Genomic DNA, 25423 nt, shown 5'->3' on the forward strand with positions numbered 1-25423 from the left:
AACCATGCTCTTAATCTGTGAGTCTGTAGTTGGCTCTTACACTCCTTACCCTGTCCAAAGGTCTTCTCACCTGCCATGGCTTTGAGACAAGATCTGCTGTGTGTTGGTGAGGTGCCTCTTACTTTGCAAGCTTGGTAGCCTGGGTCATGAAAACACATACTGAGGCCATGGCATTGATGCTGTCCTGGTAGACGACTGGGGAGACTCTGGCTCCCCTCCTTGTCACCATTTGCTGGAAGAATGTGGGGTTTGTGCTTGCTGTTCAAGAGCTGCCTGTACTTGGCTGGGTTGGGAAGCACACAGAAGATGAACTGTTCATGGTACAGAGCAGTTTGCTGGAGCCACAAAGGGGGAGGAGGCTGGAGATGAAGGACATAAAACCTACTGTGCTGTGCCAGACATCCATTTAACCTTGCACCCCTCATTTCCCACACTGCTCACTACCAAACTCCTACAGGACAGCTCTGGAACAGGGCAGGTGTGTGGTGAAACCTCCTTGCAGTGTTGGCCCAGCCTCCAGCTGCCCTCTCTCCCTTGCTCTTTCTCAGGCTGGAGTGATGGAATTTTCCTCCCTGCATTTGTCCAGAGGATTATTTCCTCATTTATTAACTCTCTCCTGCACAGGGGATGATGCAGAGCTGGAAATGCTCTTTTCTGGGCTTCTCAGGGCTGTGCTACCATCAAAGGAGGCTTCATTTCCAACACTGCAGCTCCTGAGCTCTCCAGCCTGATCTGCAATCACCTTTACATTTACCAGCAACAGTGCAAAATGAAATGGAGACATTTTTAATCTATTGATTAACTTTTGAAGACAGATTGCAAAACTCAGAGAACAGCTCACAAAGTGCAAGGCAGGATTTGGCCCAGCCTTGGGCCCTTTCAGGTGTGGGTACCTTGAACTTTGCAGGTAAGTAGCTAGAGGAGAGGTTAATGACCTCTGTTAGAGCAGCCATTTTATCTTATTAATAAAGAATGGCTTCTCTTGAAGCTTTTAGTGAGTGTTCTGACACATTTGCCAGGTCCACATCCAAACCAGAAACTGTCAAGGGTTTGAGAAGGGAGAAAAAAAAACCCAAACAAAGCCTGCTCTGTTTGAAGCTCTTTCACTGCTGGCAGCTCAGCCCAGCAGAATTGGGTGCATTGTAAATTGAAGCAAGCCTTGAAAGCCCTCTCTGTGAGATCAGCTCACAGCCAATGTACAAAGTGGTTGGAGGGGTTTACAAATCCTGTTCCCAGTGGCTATTCTGAGTTACCTTCTCCTGTATTGTGTTGCAGCAGCTGTAGCCTGAGCAGGGAGGGGCAGCAGCTCTGTGTGTAACAGCAGGAAGGGTTCTTGGGGGTTCCTAGAAGGTCCACCTGGAGGCACCAAGTGTGAGCAGGGTCACCAAGCCAGCAGATAAACCTCACATTCCCAGTGCCCAAACACAGAATGGTTTGGGTTGGAGAAGACCTTTAGGAAGGGACAGGGACAGCCTCTGCTGGCTTGTGCCCTGGGATAGGACAATGGGCAATGAATATGAACTCCAGCACAGGAGGTTCCACCTCAAGATGAGGAAGAACTTCTCTATTGTGGGGGTGACAGAGCCCTGGAGCAGGCTGCCCAGAGAGGTTGTGGAGTCTCCTTCTCTGGAGACTTTCAGGCCCTGTCTGGATGTGTTCCTGTGCAACCTGCACTGGATTCTATGGTCCTGCGCTGGCAGGGGGTTGGACTGGATGATCTCCAGAGGTCCCTCCCAACCCCTAACATCCTGTGAGCTGTGAGCCTGTGGCCTTTGAGTGCCACCATTCTCTAAGTCTACCAAGGCTGTGGTTGAGGCCCCATCCCTGGAGACCTTCAAGATCAGACTCCATGTGGCCCTGGGCAGCCTGATCTAGTTGGAGCTGTCCCTGCTGACTGGACAAGATGATCTTTGAGGGTCCCTTCCAACCCAGTGCAATCTGTGAATCTGTAAACCATATCCCTCAGCACCACATCTCTGTGTCTTTTAAACACCTCCAGGGATGGGGATTCAACCACCTCCCTGGGGGACCTGTTGCACTTTCCTCCTGTTCCTCCTTTTCCAGGACCTTTCCTGCTGTCCTGCAGATCAGGAGCACTGCTGGAGGGGCAGCTGCTATGGAGGAGCTCTTCTGGGGACTACCCTTTGTTCAACCAAAAAGACTTTTGAGTACTCCCTGCTGGAGGACCTGCTGATTCTGCTGCTTTGCAGCCTCTGAGCTTTTGCTGGTGCAGGTTATTGCTGAGTGCTTGTTGTGCAAAACCTCACAGCCTGGCTTTGTTAGACTGTGTGGGGGGTTTGGGGATGTCTTTGTTGTGATGGATTAGATCACTCTGATGCTTATTTGTTTTCTCAATCCATCAAAAGAAGTGCTGCTTTGGTCCTGCACTTATTCCTCCTTTTGGTATTTGTAGCCATTGGCATGGCTCTGGCTGTGCACCCAGGGCTGGGAGAAAGGCTCTTTTTTAATGGCCTCTGTTTTCTGGACTTAATGAAGCAGCAAACAAATAAATGACTCTTTTTTGGGGGGGTCAGAACACAGAGAGGCTAGTGGCAGTCTGTTGCCTCTGTGTGTCTTCTGGACCTGTGTCCAACCAACCAACCAACCAAAAGCTTTAATATTTGCAGATCTTTGGGTTTTTTTTCCCTTCTGGGTGGTTTTGTTTTTAATTGGAGAATTAATATTGCCAAGTATAAATATTTCACAAGGAATGGAATGTTCTGCTCTGGAAGGGAGTCTGGGTTGTAGGAATGTGGAGCTGAAAAGCTTCCCATCATGAGAACTACGGGTAGGATGCTGCAGCCCTTTGCTGCCTGTGATTGCCTGACAGCTAAAATAAATGGAGGAGGGTTCTGAGGTTGCAGCCTTGAGCCTTTCCCTAGCTCTGCCCTGGTGTTTGTGCAGTGGGAGGTGCTGTGCTTTAATGAGCTGAGCTGGCCAAGAATTCAGCTCTGTTTTGTCTATGGTTGCTGCTTTCTGGCCAGCTCAGCTCCTGCAAAGGCAGCTGGGCTGGCCCAGAGCAGCAGGGAGGCAGAACCAGCAGCCCCAGGTTGGGTCAGATCAAGCTACACCCAGGCTGGATCCCAGTGTTCTTCTTGATCCATGACATCTGTTGTTTTGAGGGGAAAAAAAGAAAAGGTGCTCCCTGCTGTGCTGGGGCAGGGCAGAGGTTAGGATGGCTCAGGAGCACAGAGTAGGAACATGGTGGCAGAGTGGAATTGTCCTGCATGGCTCTGTGGAAGGGACAGTGAGGAAAGTGTGGGGGGCACCACAAAGGCTCCTTTCCCCATGGAGGACCATTCAGTGGATAAAGAAGTGGCTTGATGGCTGCACCCAAAGAGTGGCTGTCAATGGCTCCATGTCCCAGTGGAGTCCAGGGACAACTGGAGCCCCTCAGGGATCAGACCTGGCACCAGGCTTGTTCAACATCTTTGTTGGTGCCATGGACAGTGGCACTGAGTGCACCCTCAGCAGGTTTGCTGATGACACCAAGCTGTGTGGTGCAGCAGACAGGCTGGAGGGAAGGGATCCATCCAGAGGGACCTGGACAGGTCCTCCTCCTGTTCAGATGGAACTTCCTATGTTCTCCTCTGTGCCAGTTCTCCCTTATCCTGTCACAGGCACCACTGAAAAAAGCCTGGCCCCATCTTCCTGGCACCCACCCTTGGAAGTATTGATCAGCATTGATCAGATCCCCCCTCAGGCTGCTCTTCTTCAGGCCCCAGGTCTCTCAATCTCTCCTCTGAGAGAGGCTCCAATCTCCTCAGTAGCCCTTTGCTGTACCCTCTGCAGCAGTTCCCTGTCCTTAAACTGGGGAGCCCAGAGCTGGACACAGTTCTCCAGGTGAGGCCTCACCAAGGCAGGGTAGAGGGAGAGAACTTCTTTGCCCTGCTGGCCACACTCTTGGTGCACCTCAGAAGATCATTTGCCTTCTTGGTCACAAGAGCACATCAAGAGGGACAGCAGGAATCTCTTTTCCTCTGAGGCCTGATGCTTCATATTCACTATTTCAATCCTCTTGCTTGGGCTGTTGAAGTTGAGCCTCGCTCAAGCACTGCAGCTTGAGCTGTGCAGAGGGAAGGTTGTGTGCAGCAAGCCCCTGGCTTTGTGATGCTCACTGCAGGCACCAAACCATCACCCAGGGTCACAACAGCTCCATCTCATTTCAAACCCATTTGCTTACCTTGCTGCTCACCTTTGCCTGCCTCTGAGGTGCCTCTGGTTTCACAGATGGATTAATTTTCATTTTCTCCTGCTTTCTTAATAGTATAAATACCTTTAACTCTGTCTTTCCAGTATCTGGAATTCCAGCCTTCAGGATAAACACATCCCTGTGGAGCTATTTAGCTGAGGCTGTTGGCCTGAGTTATGTTTTTATTTTGCCTTTTACATCTTTTTCTTTCTCTGTGAATTCTTTTGCTTGTTGCATTGTAACTCTGTATGTGAACAGTGAAAAGGCTCTGAAGGAAATCCTGGATGCTGTCCCCAGTAGTGTCAATGCTTAGGGCTGGGCAGGTCACTAGATGGGGGACAGATGCTCTGTGGGAACCCCTCTGCCTTCTCAAAGGGAAGAGAAAGGGAATGAGGGAGAGAGATGGATGGGATGGGAAAGAAACTAACCCAGCTGGGATGGAAATGAGAACAATCCAGTGGAATAGAGACAGAGAGACACAAACCAATGGGGAGCCCAACCCCTGATGGCAATCATGGCACCACTGGCACCACTGATGCTGGGGGCAGGCACTGGACAAGTCCCAGACTGGACTCAGCAGCAGATGGGAGCTGGATTCAGGAGCTGGATTCTGGAATTCAGTTAAGGAACACAGGGATCAGGATGGAAGACAGAAGGGACAGAGTCCTCCTGGGGCCTATAAGAAAGCTGGGAAGGGACTTCTTAGGGTGTCAGGAAGAGATAGGACTGGGGGGATGGAAAAAAACTAGAAGTGGGGAGATTCAGATTGGATGTTAGGAAGTTTTTCCCCATGAAAGACACTGGCACAGGTTGTTCAGGGAGGTGGTGGAAGCCTCATCCCTGGAGGTTTTTGCAGCCAGGCTGGATGTGGCTCTGGCCAGCCTGCTGTAGTGTGAGGTGTCCCTGGCCATGGCAGGGGGGTTGGAACTGGCTGAGCCTTGAGGTCCCTTCCAAGCCTGAGAATTCTATGATTCTTTGGTTCTGTGACACCAACCATTGAGAGGCTTGACCCTGGTGATCCCTCAGCTTGCTCCTCACAATGCCCTCCATGGGCTGCACTCCCTTGTTGGGCAGTTGAGGGTCACCTGTGTGCCACCTCTGCCTTCCTGCCCCCCAAGGTGGGGCACAAGCTGTGGCAGTGCCCTTAGTCTGTAGCAAAGCAAGTCCAAGCCAGACCCTTTCTGCAGCCCAGCCCTTGGCAGGAGCTCTCCTCATCAGCTTCTCCCTGCCAGGTCCAGCCCCTGGCTGTGCAAACCTGTCCTGAACTGCAGAAGGTGCCTCAGTGAGCAGAGCCTGAGCTGGGCAGTGACAGCACTGAGCAGGATCAGTTCTGGTCATGCTCTAACCAGGACAAGTAGTTGAAAAAATACTCAATCTGGTCTGCTGTTTTGATTTTGGTTCTTGCAACAGTAGTTTCCTCTGGCCTTGTGCTTTGGTTTGGTTTTGGTTTGTTCTGTTTTTCTTTGGGTTTGGACTTGATTTGGATTTGGTTTGTGTTTGGTTTGGTTTGGACTGGATTTGGGTTTGTTTTTTGATTTGGGTTTGGATTGGTTTTGAATTTGGTTTGGTTTGGATTTGGGTTGGGGTTGGTTTGGATTGGATTTAGGTTTGGTTTTGGTTTTGGATTTGGTTTGGGTTTGGTTTTGGTTTGGATTTGGATTTGGTTTTGGTTTGGATTTGGGTTGGGGTTTGTTTGGATTGGATTTAGGTTTGGTTTTAGATTTGGGTTTGGATTAGTTTTGGATTTGGTTTGGGTTTGGTTTGGTTTGGACTGGATTTGGGTTTGGTTTTTGATTTGGGTTTGGATTTGGATTTGGTTTGGGTTTGGTTTGGATTTGGGTTTGGGTTGGGGTTGGTTTGGATTGGATTTAGGTTTGGTTTTGGTTTTGGATTTGGTTTGGGTTTGGTTTGGATTTGGATTTGGGTTGGGGTTTGTTTGGATTGGATTTAGGTTTGGTTTTAGATTTGGGTTTGGATTGGTTTTGAATTTGGTTTGGTTTGGATTTGGGTTGGGGTTGGTTTGGATTGGATTTAGGTTTGGTTTTGGTTTTGGATTTGGTTTGGGTTTGGTTTTGGTTTGGATTTGGTTTTGAATTTGGTTTGGATTAGATTGGGTTTGGGTTTGCTTTGGTTTTGGGTTTGGTTTGGGTTTGGATTTGGTTTGTGTTTGGTTTGGTTTTGGGTTTCATTTGGGTTTGGTTTTATGCCCAGAACACTGAAAACTCCTGGGGTTATCCAGGGTTTGGACACCATCTGACCTCCACTCTGCTAGAGAGTGCAGTTTAGGGTTTTTTGTCCATCACCATGTGTGTTTGCTCTTGGTCTGCTCTGAGAGCTGAACTATTTCCCTTCCTTGTTGAAGCTGACTTTTACCATGGGGTGGCTTTAAAAAAGTCACTTTGTGTGGTAGTTTTAGGCTATGCCTTTAAAATTTTTCACAGATCTTGAGTAGAAAGTAGTAAGAATGTAAATAAATCACTGTTGGGTGTAAAAAGGAAAACTAAGGATTATTCTAAACAATCCCATTGGAGGGATAGCTCCCATAAGGTTTGGATCTTTTTCTTTCTCTGCTTGCTTCTTCACTGGGGAGATGCTAACAGGCTTTGCTGCATTGTTTTGTCTGCTGTTAACTTTCTCTGCTTCTCTCTCTTCCCTTTGTACAGGGGGTGAGGGGAAGGCAGGGAAGGGGAAGCTGTTGGAGCTCTTTGGCCAGGGGGTCCTTGTGCTGCTTGCTAATTGTAAATCCCTGTAAATATTGTAACTCCTGTCTGTTTGCACACGTTCCTTGCATTCCACTGCAGATTGTAGTCTGGCTTGTAAATACAGCTTCCATTTGCTTCCAAACTGAGCTGGTCTGGCAAACTGCATCTTGGGGGGGATTTTCAACCCACCACACTTTGGGACTGAAGATCTTTCAGAAAGAAAGCCCATCCTGCAGCAGAGCTGTGGGAAGGAAGGCTCAGGAGAAGTTAAGAACTGTCAAATACCTTCCTGTCTCCTCAGGAACTGGTGGAGATGCTCTAAGGCTGTGGATTGTCAGGAGCTGAAGCTGTGTCTTGGAGACATTGGTGTTGGCCCTTGGTAGTGTGAAGCAGAGCAGAGTCAGAAGGCTCCAGCTGCCTTTCCAAAGGCTGATCTTGAACTTGATTTGTCTTGAGAGGGGTAGGTGGCAGCAGCTATTCTGGGAAGGCTGAGGGAAGTTGCTGGCCATCATTGCCAGCTGAAAGGGCATTTTCCAGTTCTGAGACATGAGAATATGAAGGAATAGCCATTAATGAGAAGTATTTTCTTGATGTTGAGATTGCTGTGAGCACTAATTGCAGGGAGGGTGTAGAGGTTCAGCATTCTAAAGATCATTTGCGACAAGCAGAGCCTGCTGCTCGGTGCTGAGTTGGAGCAGCTTCCCTCAGTGTTAAGTAAAGGACTTTCTGTCAATGCCTCTCCCTGATTTTATCCTTCTAAGTCATACCAGAGACCAAATCCCTGTTTTAAGTACAAACTGATTCCACCTAACTCTGAAGCTGAGGGTAGCAGGTCTGCAGTTAGGTTGGTGCAGTGTCCTCACCCCACTGGAACCCAAAATGAAAATGGGAATGAAGGTGGCAGAGTGCAAGGTCCTGCACCTAGGTCAGGGCAATCCTTGCTATCAATCCAGGCTTGGGAGATGAGGTGGTAGAAAGCAGCCCTGCAGAGAAGGACTTGGGGGTGCTGGTGGAGGAGAAGCTGGACAGGAGCCAGCAGTGGGCACTGGCAGCACAGAAGGCCAAGGGCAGCCTGGGCTGCATGCAGAGAAGCACAGCCAGCAGATGGAGAGAGAGGATCCTGCCCCTCTGCTCTGCTCTGGGGAGACCTCACCTGCAGGGCTGTGTCCAGATATGGGACCCCCAACACAAGAAGGATGTGGACCTGCTGGAGAGGGTCCAGAGGAGGCCACAAAGATGGTCAGAGGGCTGGAGAACCTCTGCTATGGGGACAGGCTGAGAGAGTTGGGGCTGCTCAGCCTGGAGAAGGCTCCAAGCAGACCTTAGAGCTGCCTGCCAGTGCCTGAAGGGGCTCCAGGAGAGCTGGGGAGGGACTGTTCAGAAGGGCTGTGGGGAAAGGAGGAGGCACAATGATTTGAAACTGGAGCAGGGAAGATTTAGGTTGGACATGAAGAAATTCTTTACTGTGAGAGTGATGAAGTCCTGGAACAGGCTGCCCAGGGATGTGTTTGAGGCCCCATCCCTGGGGACATTCCAGGTCAGCCTTGCTGTGACCCTGGGCAGCCTGATCTAGTTGCCTGCAGGGGCTTGGAGAAGATGATCTCTGAGGCTCCCTTCCAACCCAGTGCAATCTGTGAATCTGTGGCAGGTTCATAGCTGGGTTTTGTGCTAAGGCTTTTACATTTTCCTGTGTTTCCTCTTCATCCACTTGAGTTTAAGGGTCCTCTTGTCATTTATTTTTGATACTTGGAGCTGTATTCTCTGGACAGATACTGAATGCATGTTTCAAAGCAGCTGGACCTGCCAGTGGAGGCTAATCCTGCTGCTCTTTAAACTGTCACTAGAGCACAGCCAGATGTTGGTCACAGAGCCTTGAGGGCTGTTTCCTGCTGTAGATGTCTGCCTGGGGGGTACAATTCTCTCTCACCTGTGAAGCTGGTTGTTAGAATATAGAGGACATGGAGAGAGAGAAGATGTTTCCTTTAAAAGAAATATTTCACTCAGTGAAGCCTTGTTGAATTGTGAAGGAGATAACTGAGGGTTTTGGTCCTCTGTTGCATTTTCAACAGTAAGACATGAGGGCTTCAGGACAAGTGGCTTCCTGAACTGGTTGATGGGATCAGGGAGCAGTACAGTCCCTCAGAAATCCAGGAGGAAGCAGTTAGAGACCTGCTGAGCCACTTGGATCCTCACAAGTCCATGGGACTGGATGGGATCCATCCTAGGGTGCTGAGAGAGCTGGCAGATGAGCTGGCCAAGCCACTGGTTATCATTTCCCACCAGTCCTGGCTCACTGGAGAGGTCCCAGATGACTGGAAGCTGGCCAAGGTGATGCCCATCCACAAGAAGGGCTGGATGGAGGAACCTGGAAACTCCAGGCCTGTCAGCCTGACCTCAGTGCCAGGGAAAATCATGGAGCAGATTGTCTTGGGGGCAATCGCAGTGCACCTGCAGGATGCCAAGGAATCAGGCCCAGCCAACATGGATTTAGGAAGGGCAGGTCCTGCCTCACCAACCTGATCTCCTTCTATGCTCAGGTGAGCACCTGCTGGATGTGGGGCAGGCTGTGGATGTAGTCTGCCTGGACTTCAGCAAGGCCTTTGACACCACCCCCATAGCAAACTCCTGGCCAAGCTGGCAGCCTGTGGCTTGGACAGCAGCACTGTGCTGGGTTAGGAACTGGCTGGAGGGCAGAGCCCAGAGAGTGGTGGTGAATGGTGCCACTGCCAGCTGGCAGCCAGGCACTAGTGGTGTCCCCCAGGGACCAGTGTTGGGCCCAATCCTGTTCAATATCCTTATTGATGATCTGGATGAGGGGATTGAGTCCATCATCAGTAAGTTTGCAGATGACACCAAGCTGGGAGCAGGTGTTGATCTGTTAGAAGTTAGAAGGGCTCTGCAGGGGGACCTTGACAGGCTGGACAGATGGGCAGAGTCCAACAGGATGGCATTCAACAAGTCCAAGTGCCAGGTGCTGCACTTTGGCCACAACAACCCCAAGCAGCACTACAGGCTGGGGGCAGAGTGGCTGAGAGCAGCCAGGCAGAGAGGGACCTGGGGGTACTGGTTGACAGCAGCTCAACATGAGCCAGCAGTGTGCCCAGGTGGCCAAGAAGGCCAATGGCATCCTGGCCTGGATCAGGAATGTGTGGCCAGCAGGAGCAGGGAAGTCATCCTGCCCTGTGCTCAGCTCTGGTTAGACCACACCTTGAGTCCTGTGTCCAGTTCTGGGCCCCTCAATTCAAGAGAAATGTTGAGATGCTGGAAGGTGTCCAGAGAAGGGCAGCAAGGCTGGGGAGGGGTCTGGAGCACAGCCCTGTGAGGTGAGGCTGAGGGGGCTGGGGGTGTTGAGGTATCTCCATGGTTACATCTCCATTCGGCTGTAGTTGAGGTATCTCCATGGTTTTATTTCTGCTGGGCTGTAGTTGAGGTATCTCCATGGTTTCATCTCTGTTGGGCTGCAGTTGAGGTATCTCCATGGTTTCATCTCCGTTGGGCTGTAGTTGAGGTATCTCCATGGTTTTATTTCTGCTGGGCTGTAGTTGAGGTATCTCCATGGTTTTATTTCTGCTGGGCTGTAGTTGAGGTATCTCCATGGTTTCATCTCTGCTGGCTGTAGTTGAGGTATCTCCATGGTTTCATCTCCGTTGGGCTGTAGTTGAGGTATCTCCATGGTTTCATCTCTGCTGGGCTGTAGTTGAGGTATCTCCATGGTTTCATCTCTGCTGGCTGTAGTTGAGGTATCTCCATGGTTTCATCTCCGTTGGGCTGTAGTTGAGGTATCTCCATGGTTTCATCTCTGTTGGGCTGTAGTTGAGGTATCTCCATGGTTTTATTTCTGCTGGCTGTAATTGAGGTATCTCCATGGTTTCATCTCTGTTGGGCTGTAGTTGAGGTATCTCCATGGTTTTATTTCTGCTGGCTGTAATTGAGGTATCTCCATGGTTTCATCTCCGTTGGGCTGTAGTTGAGGTATCTCCATGGTTTCATCTCCGTTGGGCTGTAGTTGAGGTATCTCCATGGTTTCATCTCTGCTGGCTGTAGTTGAGGTATCTCCATGGTTTCATCTCCGTTGGGCTGTAGTTGAGGTATCTCCATGGTTTTATTTCTGCTGGCTGTAGTTGAGGTATCTCCATGGTTTCATCTCTGCTGGGCTGTAGTTGAGGTATCTCCATGGTTTCATCTCCGTTGGGCTGTAGTTGAGGTATCTCCATGGTTTTATTTCTGCTGGCTGTAGTTGAGGTATCTCCATGGTTTCATCTCTGCTGGGCTGTAGTTGAGGTATCTCCATGGTTTCATCTCCGTTGGGCTGTAGTTGAGGTATCTCCATGGTTTCATCTCTGCTGGCTGTAGTTGAGGTATCTCCATGGTTTTATTTCTGCTGGCTGTAATTGAGGTATCTCCATGGTTTCATCTCTGCTGGCTGTAGTTGAGGTATCTCCATGGTTTCATCTCTGTTGGGCTGTAGTTGAGGTATCTCCATGGTTTTATTTCTGCTGGCTGTAATTGAGGTATCTCCATGGTTTCATCTCCGTTGGGCTGTAGTTGAGGTATCTCCATGGTTTTATCTTGTAGGTTAGTGCAGAGATGTGATGCACCTGAAATAGGAATAAAACTAATCCATGAAAACTTAATTCCAGTGTAGATTCCTGTAGTGCTTGAAGGAACCTCCTGAGGTTTGGGTTGTCTGCTTATGGAGAGTGCCCCCAGTGCTATCCCACTGCCAGCAGGTGAAGAGCACCACAGCTCAGCTTGGGAATGCAGACCAAAGGACACTGAGACAGAGAGAGTGTGGGCAAAGCTCTGATGTGTGACTGACTGAGCCTTGCTCAGTCCCAGGGCACCACACAGAGCTCTCTGCAAGCCACTGAAAAGATTTAAGAGTGGAATTAAAAAGGGGTGTGCCCCACAAATGAGAAGAGACTCCATGCAGAGGCTCCTGGAGTGCAGGTTTGGGACTTCCCCTCCACACTGGTGAGCCACAGGTGACTGTGGGATGGCTGAGAGCCAGCAGCATCTTCTCCATAGAATCACAGAACCATAGGGTGCTGGGGGTTAGATTGAGTCCAACCTCCCTGCCAGAGCAGGGGCACCCAGGGCAGGGCACACAGGAACACATCCAGATGGGGATTGAAAGTCTCCAGAGAGGGAGACTCCACAACCCCTCTGGGCAGCCTGCTCCAGGGCTCCAGCACCTTCACACCAAAGAAGTTTCTCCTCATGCTGAGATGGAGCCTCCTGGGTTCCAGTTTGTCTGTTGCCCCTCATCCTGTCACAGGACAGCAGTGGAAGGATCCTGGCCCCTTCTTCTTGCCCCCCAACCCTCAGAGGTCTGTAATCACTGATCAGATTGGTCAGTGCCATGGGCAGTGGGACTGAGGCACCCTCTGCAGGTTCTTAGATGACACCAAGCTGTGTGGCCCTGTTGGTGTATTGGAGGGAAGGGATCCATCCAGAGGGAGCTGGACAGGCTGGAGAGGTGAGGCCAAGCCAGCCTCATGCAGTTGCAGCAAGGCCAAGTGCAAGGTCCTGCACCTGGGTTGGGGCAATCCCAAGCACAAATCCAGACTGGGTGAGGAGTGGCTCAAGAGCAGCCTGGAGGAGAAGGACCTGGGGGTGTCATTTGGTGACCAACTCCCCCAGAAGCTGGCAGTGGTCACTGGCAGCCTAGAAGGCAGCTGTGTGCTGTCCTCCCACAGCCTCACTGCAAACTGACTGCAGAGTCTGCTGCTGGAATTTGTGGCCCTGTGCAGGGAGATGCTGCCTGTAGCTTTTGTCATTTTATTTCTGCCCCTTGACAACTTCTCTACTCCAGCAGCAATGCTTCCAACATGTTGGAATGAGTCTGGAATGTGCTGGCTCTGGAGTCACACACTTTGTTACACACATTGATAGGGACTCTTGCAGAGATTGACCTCTAAAATGCTTTTCCTTTTTTTCCTTTTTAGGTTATGAACTCAGTGCTTAAGACTATTCTAGACCTGACTTATCCAATAACCTCCATGTTTTCTGGGGCAGCTTTCAACAAAAGCATCAACAACATCTTCAAAGACAAGCAGATAGAGGTAGGTTGTTCATGTGCAGTAAATGAAGGCCCTGTGCTCTGCTGGAGCAGAAATAGCTTCATTCCTTGCCAAGATGGGAGACGATTGAAGGCAAGTTAAGTACAGAATCAGAGAATCCCAGCATGGTGAGGGCTGGAAGGAACCTCTGGAGCTCATCCAATCCAATCCCCTGCTCCAGGAGCACAATGCCCAGGGGGGGCTGGAAGCTCTCCACACAAGGAGACTCCACAACCTCTCTGTGCAGCCTGCTCCAGGCCTCCAGCATCCTCACCCTAAAAATGTTTCTCCTCCTGTTCAGATGGATCCTCCTTGGTTCCAGTTTGTGCTCAGTGCCCCTTGGCCTGTCCCTGGGCACCACTGAGCAGTCTGGCCCCAGCCTCTTGCCCCCCAGCCTTTAGCTGTTGCTGAGCATTGCTCAGATCCCCTCTGGGGCTGCTCTTCTCCAGGCTCTCAGCCCCAGGGCTCTCAGTCTTTGCTTCTCACACCTCCTGCAGCTCTGCTCCAGGCCCCTCAGCAGCTTTGTAGCGTCTGCTGGACTTTCTCCAGCAGATGTCTGTATCTCTTGAACTGAGGAGCCCAGAGCTGGGCACAGTACTCCAGATGTGGCCTCACAGGGGCAGAGTAAATGGGGAGGAGACCCTCCCTCGACCTGCTGGCCACACTCTTCTTAATGCACCCCAGGAGACAATTGGCTGCTTGGCCACAGAGCACCTTGCTGGCTCAGGATGAACACATCCACACCAGGCTGTGCAGTGTCTGTCCTTCATGCCAGAAGCACAAAATGCTCTTGCAAATCATCCCAGCTGGAGGCTCAGGTGTGAGGAGTCAGAAGAGGCTTTCATCAAGTGGTGTCTCAGACAAATGCTGCCCTGTCTGCAATGGGAACAGAAGGAGCTCTGCAGAGTGCAGTCCTTGTCAGGAGCTCTGCAGAATGCAGTCCTTGTCACTGTGGGGTAGGTCTGGGTTTAGCTTCCCTCAGGCCTGTGCTTGCAGGAACATGACAGGGAGTGTCAGGTGGCCTCCTTCTTTCCCTCTTGCCCTATTTCTGTTTCAAACGTGGTTGGTGCTCTGAGCTCTGCAGCCATCAGGGGATCCTTAGCAGGCTGAGGCACCCCTGGTGCTCCCATAGCCTCACTTGACTCAGCTGCTTTCCCATGCCATTTCCACCAGCTGGGTTGTGATTCTGGTGCTGCAGCATCTGTTAGTCCCCCTCCATTCCACCATCTTGGCAGAGCTGCTTAAGAGATTAAAATGGATAGAAAAAAGCCAACTTGCCCCCTGGTAGATCAGAGTTTTATCCTGAAAAGCTCAGGAACAGGCACCAGAAGTGCAGAGTGAGCAGAGAGGGGCTGCTGCTCAGCTCCAGCCCCTAGCTGGAGTCCAAATCCTGGTTTTCTTCAGTTTAGGGCACATTAAAGCCATGCTACAAAGGCCCAGGCACCCTGGCCTTTGAGCTGGGGCTGCATGGATGGCAAAGCAGCTTCACCTTTCCAGTTGCCATCCAGCTTTGCTGATGGACAGTGAACTGTCAGCTGCTGTTCTCCTTGGGCATCAATTCAGTTTATTCAAGCAAGTCCTCCTCACCTTCCCATTCAGTTTTTCCAGCCAGTGGGATGTAAGCACAGACATGGCTGAAACCACAATAAGAACTTCCTCTGCCATGGAACCACAGAGAGGTAGAGGTTGGAAGGGATCTCCAGAGATTGAGTCCAAGCCTCCTGCCAGAGCAGGATCACCCAGGGCAGGTCACACAGGAAGGTATCCAGGCAGGTTTTGAAGATCTCTAGAGAAGGAAACTCCACAACCTCTCTGGGCAGCCTGCTCCAGGCCTCCAGCACCCTCACACCAAAGAAGTTTTCCCTCATGCTGAGATGGAATTTCCTGTGATTGAGGTCACATCCATTGCCTCTCATCCTGTCACTGGGTATCACTGAAAAGGACCTGGCTCCATCCTCCTGACAGCCACCCTTCAGATATTTGTAGGCATTGGTCAAATCCCCTCTCGGCCTTCTCTTCTCCAGGGCTCCCAGGGCTCTCAGTCTTTGCTCCTCACAGAGATGCTTCAGGCCATTAATCATCCTCATAGCTCTCTGTTGAACTCTCTCCAGTGGTTCCCTGTCCCTCTTGAACTGGGGAGCCCAGAACTGAACACAGTATTCCAGATGTGGCCTAACTAGGGCTGGGTAGAGGGGGAAGAGAACCTCCCTCAACCTTCTGGACACACTTTTAATGCAGCTGGCCATGAGCAGGGCTTGTTGGTTTGGTCCAGCCCTGGCAGAGAAACCTGTAGAGCATTTGGCCTGGTTTTTCTTCTTGTAGGTCCTCCTCTTCCTCATGTATCACACTCCTCAGCTATTTTACCCTGCAGTACCTCAAGCAAGGATCCTTGCAGGATCCCCTGTTCCTGTAGGTCATGCTGCAGAGCTTAGTGTAGTCCTCCCTGCCTCTAGGCAGCTTTGGGTCTCAGAATCATTGCTCTGCATCTCCTGCCAGAATGACTCCTGGTTCCATCTTGTTGAGTCAAGAGACTGTGGCAGAAGTTCTTCCCCAGGAGGGTGGTGAGACACTGGCACAGGTTGCCCAGGGAGGTGGTGGAAGCCTCATCCCTGGAGGTTTTTGCAGCCAGGCTGGATGTGGCTGTGAGCAACCTGCTGTGGTGTGAGGTGTCCCTGGCCATGGCAGGGGGGTTGGAACTGGATGAGCCTTGAGGTCCCTTCCAACCCTGACACTTCTATGATTCTGTGGTTCATGATCTTCCTTCTTTGTCTTGGGCTATGGTGTCTCAGGAACTGAGGCAAGGAAGATGCTGCCTGTCTTAGGTTGGGGTTGGTGGGACTGAGTAGCTGCATGTTCCTCCCTGGTGAATATGGCTGTGGAAGATGCTGTGTGTGGTGGAAGAACTCCACCTGGAGCAGAAGCAGTTGGGTGAAATGCAGGAGTGGCCATGCTGGGTGAGAGCAAAGCTCTTCCAGCTTAGTGCCATGTCTGCAGGGCAGCAGCAGGTATTGAGCAGCCTGGGTAAACACTGACTGTGCAAAGGGTGAGCCTTGCCTGCAGGGGGTCCTCCAGGAATGAACAGCCCAGGGGTCCCTTTAGATGAGAGCTCTCATCAGAGCCACCACACTTCATCTGAAACAGCAGGAGATGTCAGACAGGAGGTGCACTCCTGGTTTGAGAGCTGAGGTCCCTGTGCTGTTCTGTCTTCTGGGCAGTCTTCTCCAACAAGTAGTGTTTGCTAATGAAGAAAGGAGGAAAGGATTTTTGTGTGCCTTGGTTATAGAATCATAGAATGGTTTGGGTTGGAAAAGGCCTCTGAGATCATGGAGTCCAACCCTCAGCCCAACACCACCATGGCCACTAACCATGGCCCCAGGTGCCATGGCCACACATTTCATGTACACCTCCAGGGATGGGGACTCCACCACCTCCCTGGGCAGCCTGTGCCAATCCCTGACCACTCCTGTACCAAAGAAATTTTTCCTCATCTCCAACCTAGACCTCCCCTGGCACATGTTCAGGCCATTCTTCTCATTTTGTCACCTGAGACTAGGGAGAGAAGCCCAACCCTCACCTCACTGCAGCCTCTTCTCAGGGAGCTGCAGAGAGCAATGAGGTCTCCCTCAGCCTCCTCTTCTCCAGACTGAACACCCCCAGCTCCCTCAGCTGCTCCTCCCCAGCCCTGTTCTCCAGACCCTTCCCCAGCTTTGTTGCCCTTCTCAGGACCTGCTCCAGCTTCTCAATGTCCTTCCTGAAGTGGGGGACCCAAAACTGAACTCAGTGCTGGAGGCGCAGTTCTGCATGAAGTGTCTGCACAGGACCCAGAAGTAGCAGCTCAGGCCTGGGGCTGCCAGGTTGCTCTGCAGCCATGCAGGGGTTTGTGTCTGCAGTGCAGGGGCACAGATGTGTAAATCCAGCACCTTCTCTGTTGCAGGATCTGTGGATTCCCTACTTCACCATCACAACTGACATCACTGCCTCAGCCATGAGGGTCCACACTGACGGTGAGTGGCCAGGCAGGCTGCTCCTGTGGCAGGCTGTAAATAATGATCACAGGATCAGAGGAGGTTAGGGGTTGGAAGGGACCTCTGGAGATCTTCAAGTCCAACCCCCCTGCCAGAGCAGGGCCATAGAATCCAGCACAGGTCACACAGGAACACATCCAGATGGGTCTGGAAAGTCTCCAGAGGAGACTCCACAACCTCTCTGGGCAGCCTGCCCCAGGGCTCTGTGACCCTCACAGTGCAGAAGTTCCTCCTCCTGTTGAGGTGGAACCTCCTGTGCTGGAGTTTCCATCCATTGCCTCTTGTCCTACCCCATAGTGCAACTGAGCAGAGCCTGTCCCTGTCCCCTCCCTCCTGACCCCCAGCCCTCAGATATTTATAAACATTGATTAACTCCCCTCTCAGTTTCTGCTCTCCACACTAACCAGTCCCAGGGCTCTCAGCCTTTCCTCACAGGGCAGTGCTTCAGTCCCTTCAGCATCCTCATAGCCCTCCCTTGGACTCTCTCAGTGTCACACTTTAATTTCACCTCTTGCTCCTGGAACCTTCCTCACCTCAAATTTGTCTTCCCTTTTTGCTTATCCCTTCTCTGTTATTTGCTGAGCACCAAGCTGCACTTGGAGGCAGATAACAAGGAGCAGAGCTGTTAGGAAGCAATGAAATGAGCTGCTTAAGTCACTCTTTAGAGGGGAAAATGAGTCCACTGGCACCATTCAGGTCCCTTCAAACACCCTGTGAAGTGCAGATGGCTTAGCCATAAATCAGACCTAAGGCAACCAAAACATTTGAAGATCCAAATGCTCCATAAATGAAGCTCTTTGCCCAATAATGAGACTCCAGGGCCTGCAGCAGAGGCCAGATGAGGTTCTCATTTGTGTCCACTCCTCTCAGTTTCTCTGGTGGAAAACTGTGACATACTTCACTGACTGAATAGAGGAGAAGGATCTGAACTGTCTGCTCTGCTGCCAGGACGTGGGGGCAGCCCTGTGGGACACTTGCTTTGGTTCTTGTCTGTTAGGGTAACAGTGGAGTGACTCAGGCTTCAGTGAAGACAGGACAAGCCTGCCAGGTGCCCCAGATATTTCCTTGGGTAGCTGAAGCCTTTGCTGCCACTTCTGTGCTGTTTTGTCTTTGGAGCTGGCACAGGTTGGACTCTCTGCTCCTGCTGTTAGGGTTTGTGTTAAAGAACTGCTGAGTGGGGCTGTGCTGACCAAGGGCAGCCAAGGGAGCTAAAACAGCAGAAAAAGGATTAAGCTTCCTTAGAGGTGAGGCTTTGTGCTCCTGCTCTGTGGCAGCTGTGGTGAGAAAATTCACTCCATCCAGCTACCTGTCCCTGTGGAAATTTAATGAGGCTAGAAATCAGCTGGAGAATCCCAGCATGGGTGGGGTTGGAAGGGAACTCTGGAGAATGAGTCCAAGCCAGCAGGGCACCCACAGCAGCTTGCCCAGGGGCACAATGGCCAGGGGGGGTTGAAAGCTCACCACACAAGGAGACTCCACAACCTCTCTCCAGGTCTCCAGCACCCTCACAACAAACAACTTTCTCCTCCTGTTCAGATGCAACCTCCTGGGTTCGAGTTTGTGCCCAGTGCCCCCTGTCCTGTCCTTGGGCACCACTGAGCAGAGTCTGGCCCCAGCCTCTTGCCCCCCACCCTTTAGCTGTTGTCCCCTCTGGGGCTGCTCTTCTGCAGGCTCTCAGCCCCAGGGCTCTCATCCTTTGCTCCTCACAGAGCTGCTCCAGGCCCTAGAATGGTTGTGGTCATCTCCAGAATGCACTGAAGGGAGCAGAAGGCAGGTCCCAGTGGCTGCAGTTTCCCATCTTGGTTTCATCTGTGGGATGGAGCACAAGAAGTCAGCATTTTCTCAAGTGGAAGTTCCAACTCCATTAAAACTGTAATAATACCCCAAAACTCTGCCAGCAGTGATCTTTGCAGAAGAGCAGGGTTAGAATTAGAAGTGTTAGATACTGTAAAAAGAAAAGGCAAAAAATCAATTCCCAGTTTACAGAGAGAGTTGTTGTGTGAAGCACCAAGGAGCTGGTTGCTGAGGAGTGAGCCAGCACTGCACCATCTTACCTGCTCTGGGGATTTTGAGGGACAGCACTCGGGGCCTCTTTGGGCAGGCTGTGTCCTCCCAGTTCAGGGATTTATGGAGTGGGTTGGGTTGGAAGGACCTTAAAGCTCATCCAGTTCCAACCCCCTCCCATGGGCAAGGACACCTCCCACCAGCCCAGCTTGCTCAAGGCATCATCCAGCCTGGCCTTGAACACCTCCAGGGAGGGGACAGCCACAGCCTCCCTGGGCAACCTGTGACAGTGTGTCCCCACCCTCACTCTCAGCAATTTCTTCCTCATCTCCAGAGTCAATCTCCCCTCTCCCAGCTCAAAGCCATTGCCCCTTGTCCTGGCACTTCAAAAAGCCAACAGTCCCTCCCCAGCTCTCCTGGAGCCCCTTCAGGGTACTGGAAGGCTGCTCTGAGGTCTGTCTGGAGCCTTCTGTTCAGTTCAGCTGTTGCAAACATTGGGAGATAGTAAATCAGTCAGTCAGAGCCTTCCAGCAGAGTGCTTTACAGGAGACAGATCCCTTCAGTTCCTGCTTGCCTGAACTTCCTAACAGAGATGTCCTAGGAAGAGAGGAGCTCTGCACCCTTCACTTGTGTTTGGTTTCCAAGTGAACATCTTTGCTTATTACAGAGCAGGAAAGCAGCACTTTGGAGCTTCTACAGCAGATCTATTTCATGTTCAGCTCCTGCTAACAGTCTGGGGTTTGTGGCTCTCTGCAGAACATAAAGGCTTTGGCTGCACTTCAGTCTGCTTGTTCTTTCTCTCCCTTTGTCCCCAGGAGAAGCCTTTTGCTCTCCTCAGCTCTGTAAGCTCAGCACAGCACTGAAGATGTTCCCCACATGCTGCAGCCTCCCTGGATGCAATAAATGTGAGGCATGGGCTCCAAGTGGTGGGTCCTGAGGCCTTTGTCTGAGAGCAGAGCTGGAGAGCCTGCTTTATTTCTCTTTCTCCCAGCCAGGGAGATGGTACAGAGAATAAGGAACTGCTTTAATAACTTGCTGGGGGTGTTCTCAGGAGAATCTCTCCCTCCTGATGATTTTAATGAGTGCAAAGCCACCCCCCCTCACTGGCAGTAATTAATGCTGCTGCTGCTGCTCCCTCCTGCAGGCTCTCTCTGGAGGTATGTCCGTGCCAGCATGTCCCTCTCTGGGTACATGCCTCCTCTCTGTGACCCCAAGGATGGACATCTCCTGATGGATGGAGGCTACATCAACAACCTTCCAGGTCAGTGCTTAGATCCAGTGGCATCCCTCAGGGGCACCAGTGCTGTTTGTCAGTGACATGGGCAGTGGGATTGAGCCATCCTCAGCAAGCCTATGGCTGACACCAAGCTGTGTGCTGCAGCTGACACATTGGAGGGAAGGGATCCATCCAGAGGGACGTGGTCAGAGTGGAGAGGTGAGCCCAAGCCAGCCTCATGAAGTTCAACAAGACCAAGTGCAAGGTCCTGCACCTGGGGCAGGGCAATCCTAAGCACAAATCCAGCCTGGGCAGAAAATGGCTGGAGAGTAGTCTGGAGGAGAAGGCCTTGGGGGTGTCAGGTGGTGACAAAACTGCCCAGGAGCCAGCAATGGTCCCTGGCAGCCCAGCAGGCAGCTGTGTGCTGAGCTGCATCCAGAGCAGGGAGAGCAGCAGCACAGGGAGGGGATTCTGCCCCTCTGCTCTGCTCTGCTTAGACCCCACCTGCAGCACTGCCTCCAGCTCTGGGGACCCCAGCACAAGAAGGACCTGGAGCTGCTGGAGAGGGTCCAGAGGAGGCCACAATAATGATCCTCTAGAGGACTGGAGAACCTCCCCTGTGAGGACAGGCTGGGAGAGTTGGATCTGTTACAGCCTGGTGAAGAGAAGGCTCCAAGGAGACCTCAGAGCAGTACCTGGAGGGGGCTCCAAGGGCTGGTGTGTGGGTGTGGAGCTTGGGCTGTTCTGAGCACTGAGCCTGAAAGGATCCAGGCTGTGTGGATTCACTTGTGTGTGTCTGTGGGAAGTTCTGTGTCAGGGCTGCCATGTCAGGCAGTGTTGGAAGAGGAAGAGGAAGGTGGTGGCTCAGCATGGTGGCCAAGATAGAAGGGGGACACGTGGTGGCATTCCAGCTTGTGCCTGCAACTGTGTACAGAGCAAGGAGCATGAGCTGGAGACTCCACAGCTGAGCAGCCTAAATCATTTCCATGTCCCAGACAAACCCAGGCTGTATTTTTCCATCAGGGTTGTATTTGCCCAAACAACATAAATGGAAGCAACATCAAAGAGACCTCAAAGCCCTGCAGCTGACACTCTCTGGGTCTGCAAGCAGAGGTGTGCACTGCAAACCAGAGCACCTTGTCCATCTGCACGTGGTGGCGAGGGCAGAGAGCACACACAGGTGGCACTGGGTGGGAAAGATCCAACAGGCTGAGTCCAGGGTTGTAAATCCCAGTTCCAGAACAGATCTGATTTAGAGAAGAGTCTAAATTAAGCATCCAAATTGGCTCCTCAGAGCTTTGATTTCCCTGCACATAACTATTCTGGAAACTGCAACCACCTTGGATTCTGGGGGTGTGGAAGAAGCAGAAATCCATCCTGTGAGGTGTCCTGCTCGTGCTTCCCTTGGCACTTCCCTGAATCCTCAAAGCCCGCAGCTGCTCTTCTGCTGACCTAGAAGCAGAAGATGTTGCTTCATTTCTCTTGGATGTGTGTGCTCACAGCCCAGCCCCAGCCTGTCCTGGGTTGAGCCCCAGCAGTGTGGGCAGCAGGGGCAGGGAGGGATTTCTGCCCCTCTGCTGTGCTCTGCTCAGACCCCCCCTGCAGTGCTGGGGCAGCTCTGGAGTGCTCAGCACAGCACAGACAGGGACCTGGTGGAGCAGGGCCAAAGGAGGCCACAGCAATGCTGGCAGGGCTGGAAGCCCTCTGCTGGGAGCCAGGCTGAGAGAGTTGGGGTTGTGCAGCCTGGAGTTCTGCTCGAACTCTGTGAGAAGAAATTAAAGGCATAGCCTTAAAACCATCACACCTGTGCAGGTGAGCTTTGGCTGAGCAGCACCCTGGCTGGCAGCACTGGGGCTGACAGGAGCTTCCCTCCCTCCCTCCTTCCTTCCCTCCAGCTGACGTTGCCAGGTCGATGGGTGCCAAGGTGGTGATTGCCATTGACGTGGGGAGCCGCGACGAGACAGACCTCACCAACTACGGCGACTGCCTGTCCGGCTGGTGGCTGCTCTGGAAGAGGTGGAACCCCCTGGCTGAGAAAGTCAAGGTACTGCAGGCTGCAGGGAAATGGCAGCTGGCTTTGTACAGGGAGCAGAAAGCTTCAGGGAGCAAGGCTGCTGACCGCCATCCTCTTCGTGGCATCACAGTACATTAGAGCTTGGAAGGGACCTCCAGAGGTCATGGAGTCCAAGCCCCCTGCCAGAGCAGGGTCACTCAGGGCAGTCTGCACAGGAATGCATCCTGGTGGGTTTGGAATGTGTCCAGAGAAGGAGACTCCACAACCTCTCTGGGCAGCCTGCTCCAGGGCTCTGTCACCCTCACTGGAAAGAAGTTGAGCTGAAATCTTCTCTGTTCCAGTTTGTATCCATTGCTCCTTGGCTTATCACTGTGCACCACCCAAAAGAGCCTGGCCCCCTCCACTTGACACCCACCCCTCAGCTATTGAGAGACATTGATCAGATCCCTCTCAGCCTTCTCTTCTCCACACTAAACAGCCCCAGGCCTCTCAGCCTCTCTTCACAGGGAGATGCTCAAGTCCCCTAAGCATCCTCATGGCTCTCCCTTGGACTCTCTCCAGCAAGTCTTTGTCTTTCTGGAACTGGGGAGCCCCAGATTGGACACAGGATTGCAGCTGTGGTCTCAGCAGGGCAGAGTAGAGGGGGAGAAGAAGCTCCCTGGCCCTGCTGGACACACTTCCTTAGCTGAGCTCTGACTTATGGACAAAGACAGCTGGGCAGTGGTGTGACACTAAAGGCAGTGACATGAGAGAAGGGAGAGGGCCAGGCAGGGAATGCGGTGGTGGAATTGTTAGAGCCAAGAAAATCTTAGAGGAGTTTTGATAAAAAGTCAGGATTCTGGGTTTTCCCAATGCAGGCTGTGGAATCACAGAGTGCTCTGGGTTGGAAGGGACCTTGAAAGGTCATCCAGTCCAACCTCCCTGCAGTGAGCAGGGACATCTTTATCCACTTCAGGGTTTCTGTGCTATATGGCTCTGAACTGTTGATTGAAGGGGCCTGAACTGATGGTGAAGGAGGCTACAGGAGAGCTGGGGAGGGACTTTTGAATTTTGAAGTGACAGGACAAGGGGCAATGGCTTTGAGCTGGGAGAGGGGAGATTGAGACTGGAGATGAGGAAGAAATTGCTGAGAGTGAGGCTGGGGAGACACTGGCACAGGTTGCCCAGGGAGGCTGTGGCTGTCCCCTCCCTGGAGGTGCTGGATGTGGCCTTGAGCAACCTGATCTAGTGGGAGGTGTCCCTGCCCATGGCAGGGGGTTGGAACTGGGTGAGCTTTGAGGTCCCTTCCAACCTCTATGATTTAGGGAGCTTTCAGCACTAGGCAGTAATTACAATCCCTGCTGCTGAGCAGGATTTGTGTTTTTTCTCTTCATGCACAGTCAGGCCAACTCTGACTTCATCTTCTGCATTTCCTAAATTATCTGGCTCTGCAGCTGTCCCCCCAGTGAATGCTGCTTTCTTTTCATCCCTCCCAATTAACACATCCCCCTGGTGGAATTGGAAGCCAAGTAACTTGTTTGTGCTTCCCAAAGTTGAGGAAAGTACCACAAACTGCCCTGGAACTTCAAGTTTTCCTCTGTGCTAAGCCTGTTCCCTGACAAGCTCTGCTCTGCCCAAGGAGTGGCCTTTTGGAGGTGGTGCAGCTGTGGGATGTCCTGCTGAGCCTCAGCAGCCCATGCTCCTCCCAGCATGAAGTGGGAGTGTTTGGTGAGGGGAAATGGAAGACCCTGGTTCTTCTTGGTAGTGCCCAGGGACATATTGCAGCTGCCCAAATGGCAACAAGCACTTGTGGGACTCCTTCTGAGCACCAGGGAGAACTTGTGGCTGGTGAGAGCAGTGGAGATTCACAGTTCAGCTAGACATGGTCTCAGGCAACCTCCCCCAGCTGACCCTGCTTGAGCCAGGAGGGTTGGGCTCTAGTTCACCCTCTCTGATCTTGAGAGGTTCCTGTCAGCCTGAACCTTTCTCTGTAGTCTCTGCCATAGTGCTGCAGAGACCATCACTGATTTCTGCCTCAAAGGGCTGCTGTGTCCATCCCACCTCAGCACTGTGTCCTGCAATGAAAGACTCAGGCCAGCCTTCAGCTACAGAAATCCATCAGAAGGCAATTCCCTGCCTGCTGCTGCTGCTGCTGGAGGCTCATTGGCCAGGTCTTCACACTGCCTGGGAAACAGATGGAGGTGCTGAGGTGTGAAGGCTTCAGCAGGCTTCTGTGTGCTTTTGGAAATCTAATAGTTGGAGAAGTTGCTTTTGTTTTTTGTCCCTTGTGAATACAGAACAGATTCTGAAATGAAATGTCAGAGCAGGTGCAGAGGAGGCCACAAAGATGAAGGCAGGAGCACCTCTCCTACAAGGACAGGCTGAGAGTTGGGGTTGTTCAGCCTGGAGAAGAGAAGGCTCCAGGGAGACCTCAGAGCTGCATTTCAATATCTGAAGGGGACCTCCAGGCAGGCTGGGGAGGGACTGTTCAGAAGGGCTGTGGGGATAGGACAAGGGACAATGGTTTGAAAGTGGAGCAGGGCAGAGTCAGGTTGGACATCAGGAGGAAGTTCTGCACAGTGAGGGTGGGGAGAGACTGGAACAGGTTGCCCAGGGAGGTGGTTGAGGCCCTGTCCCTGGAGACATTCAAGGTCAGGCTTCCTGTAGCCCTGGGCAGCCTGATCTAGCTGGAGATGTCCCTGCTGACTGCAGGGTGGTTGGACAGGATGACCTTGGAGGCTCCCTTCCAACCTGCTGCATTCTGCAATTCCATGGCACCTGGGGCCATGGCCTAATGCCCATGGCGGTGCTGACGGTTGGACTCCATGAGCTCTGAGAGCTTTTCCAACCCCAACCACTCCACAACCGACTGATAGTCTGTGGTGCTGCAGTGGTGGTGTCTGTGTGTGCTGGCTGGCAGGTGCTGAACATGGCAGAGATCCAGACGCGGCTGGCCTACGTCTGCTGCGTGCGGCAGCTGGAGATGGTGAAGAGCAGCGACTACTGCGAGTACATCCGGCCCCCCATCGACCGCTACCGCACCCTCGACTTCGGCAAGTTCGACGAGATCTGCGTGAGTGCCCCGGGCGCCACACTGCCCCCAGCGGCCTGCTGCTGCTGCTCTGCTGCTGCTGCTCTGCTGCTGCTTCTGCTGCTTCTGCTGCTGCTGCTCTGCTGCTGCTTCTGCTGCTGCTGCTTCTGCTGCTGCTGCTGCTTCTGCTGCCTCTGC

General features: G+C 52.2%; 1 protein-coding gene across 1 annotated transcript in view; it reads left to right on the forward strand.

Annotated features, from left to right (window-relative positions):
• The window catches only part of PNPLA7 (patatin like phospholipase domain containing 7), a 182873-nt gene that overhangs the window by 134926 nt on the left and 22524 nt on the right, over window positions 1-25423 (forward strand). Inside the window, exons 28-32 of the mRNA XM_054393395.1 lie at window positions 12843-12959; window positions 16891-16960; window positions 20130-20246; window positions 22097-22245; window positions 25115-25267. Coding sequence (XP_054249370.1) covers window positions 12843-12959; window positions 16891-16960; window positions 20130-20246; window positions 22097-22245; window positions 25115-25267 — 606 coding nt within the window. The remainder of the gene's footprint in view (window positions 1-12842; window positions 12960-16890; window positions 16961-20129; window positions 20247-22096; window positions 22246-25114; window positions 25268-25423) is intronic.

This window comes from Indicator indicator, chromosome 28 (assembly GCF_027791375.1).
Source record: "Indicator indicator isolate 239-I01 chromosome 28, UM_Iind_1.1, whole genome shotgun sequence".
Classification (NCBI taxonomy): Eukaryota; Metazoa; Chordata; class Aves; order Piciformes; family Indicatoridae; genus Indicator; species Indicator indicator.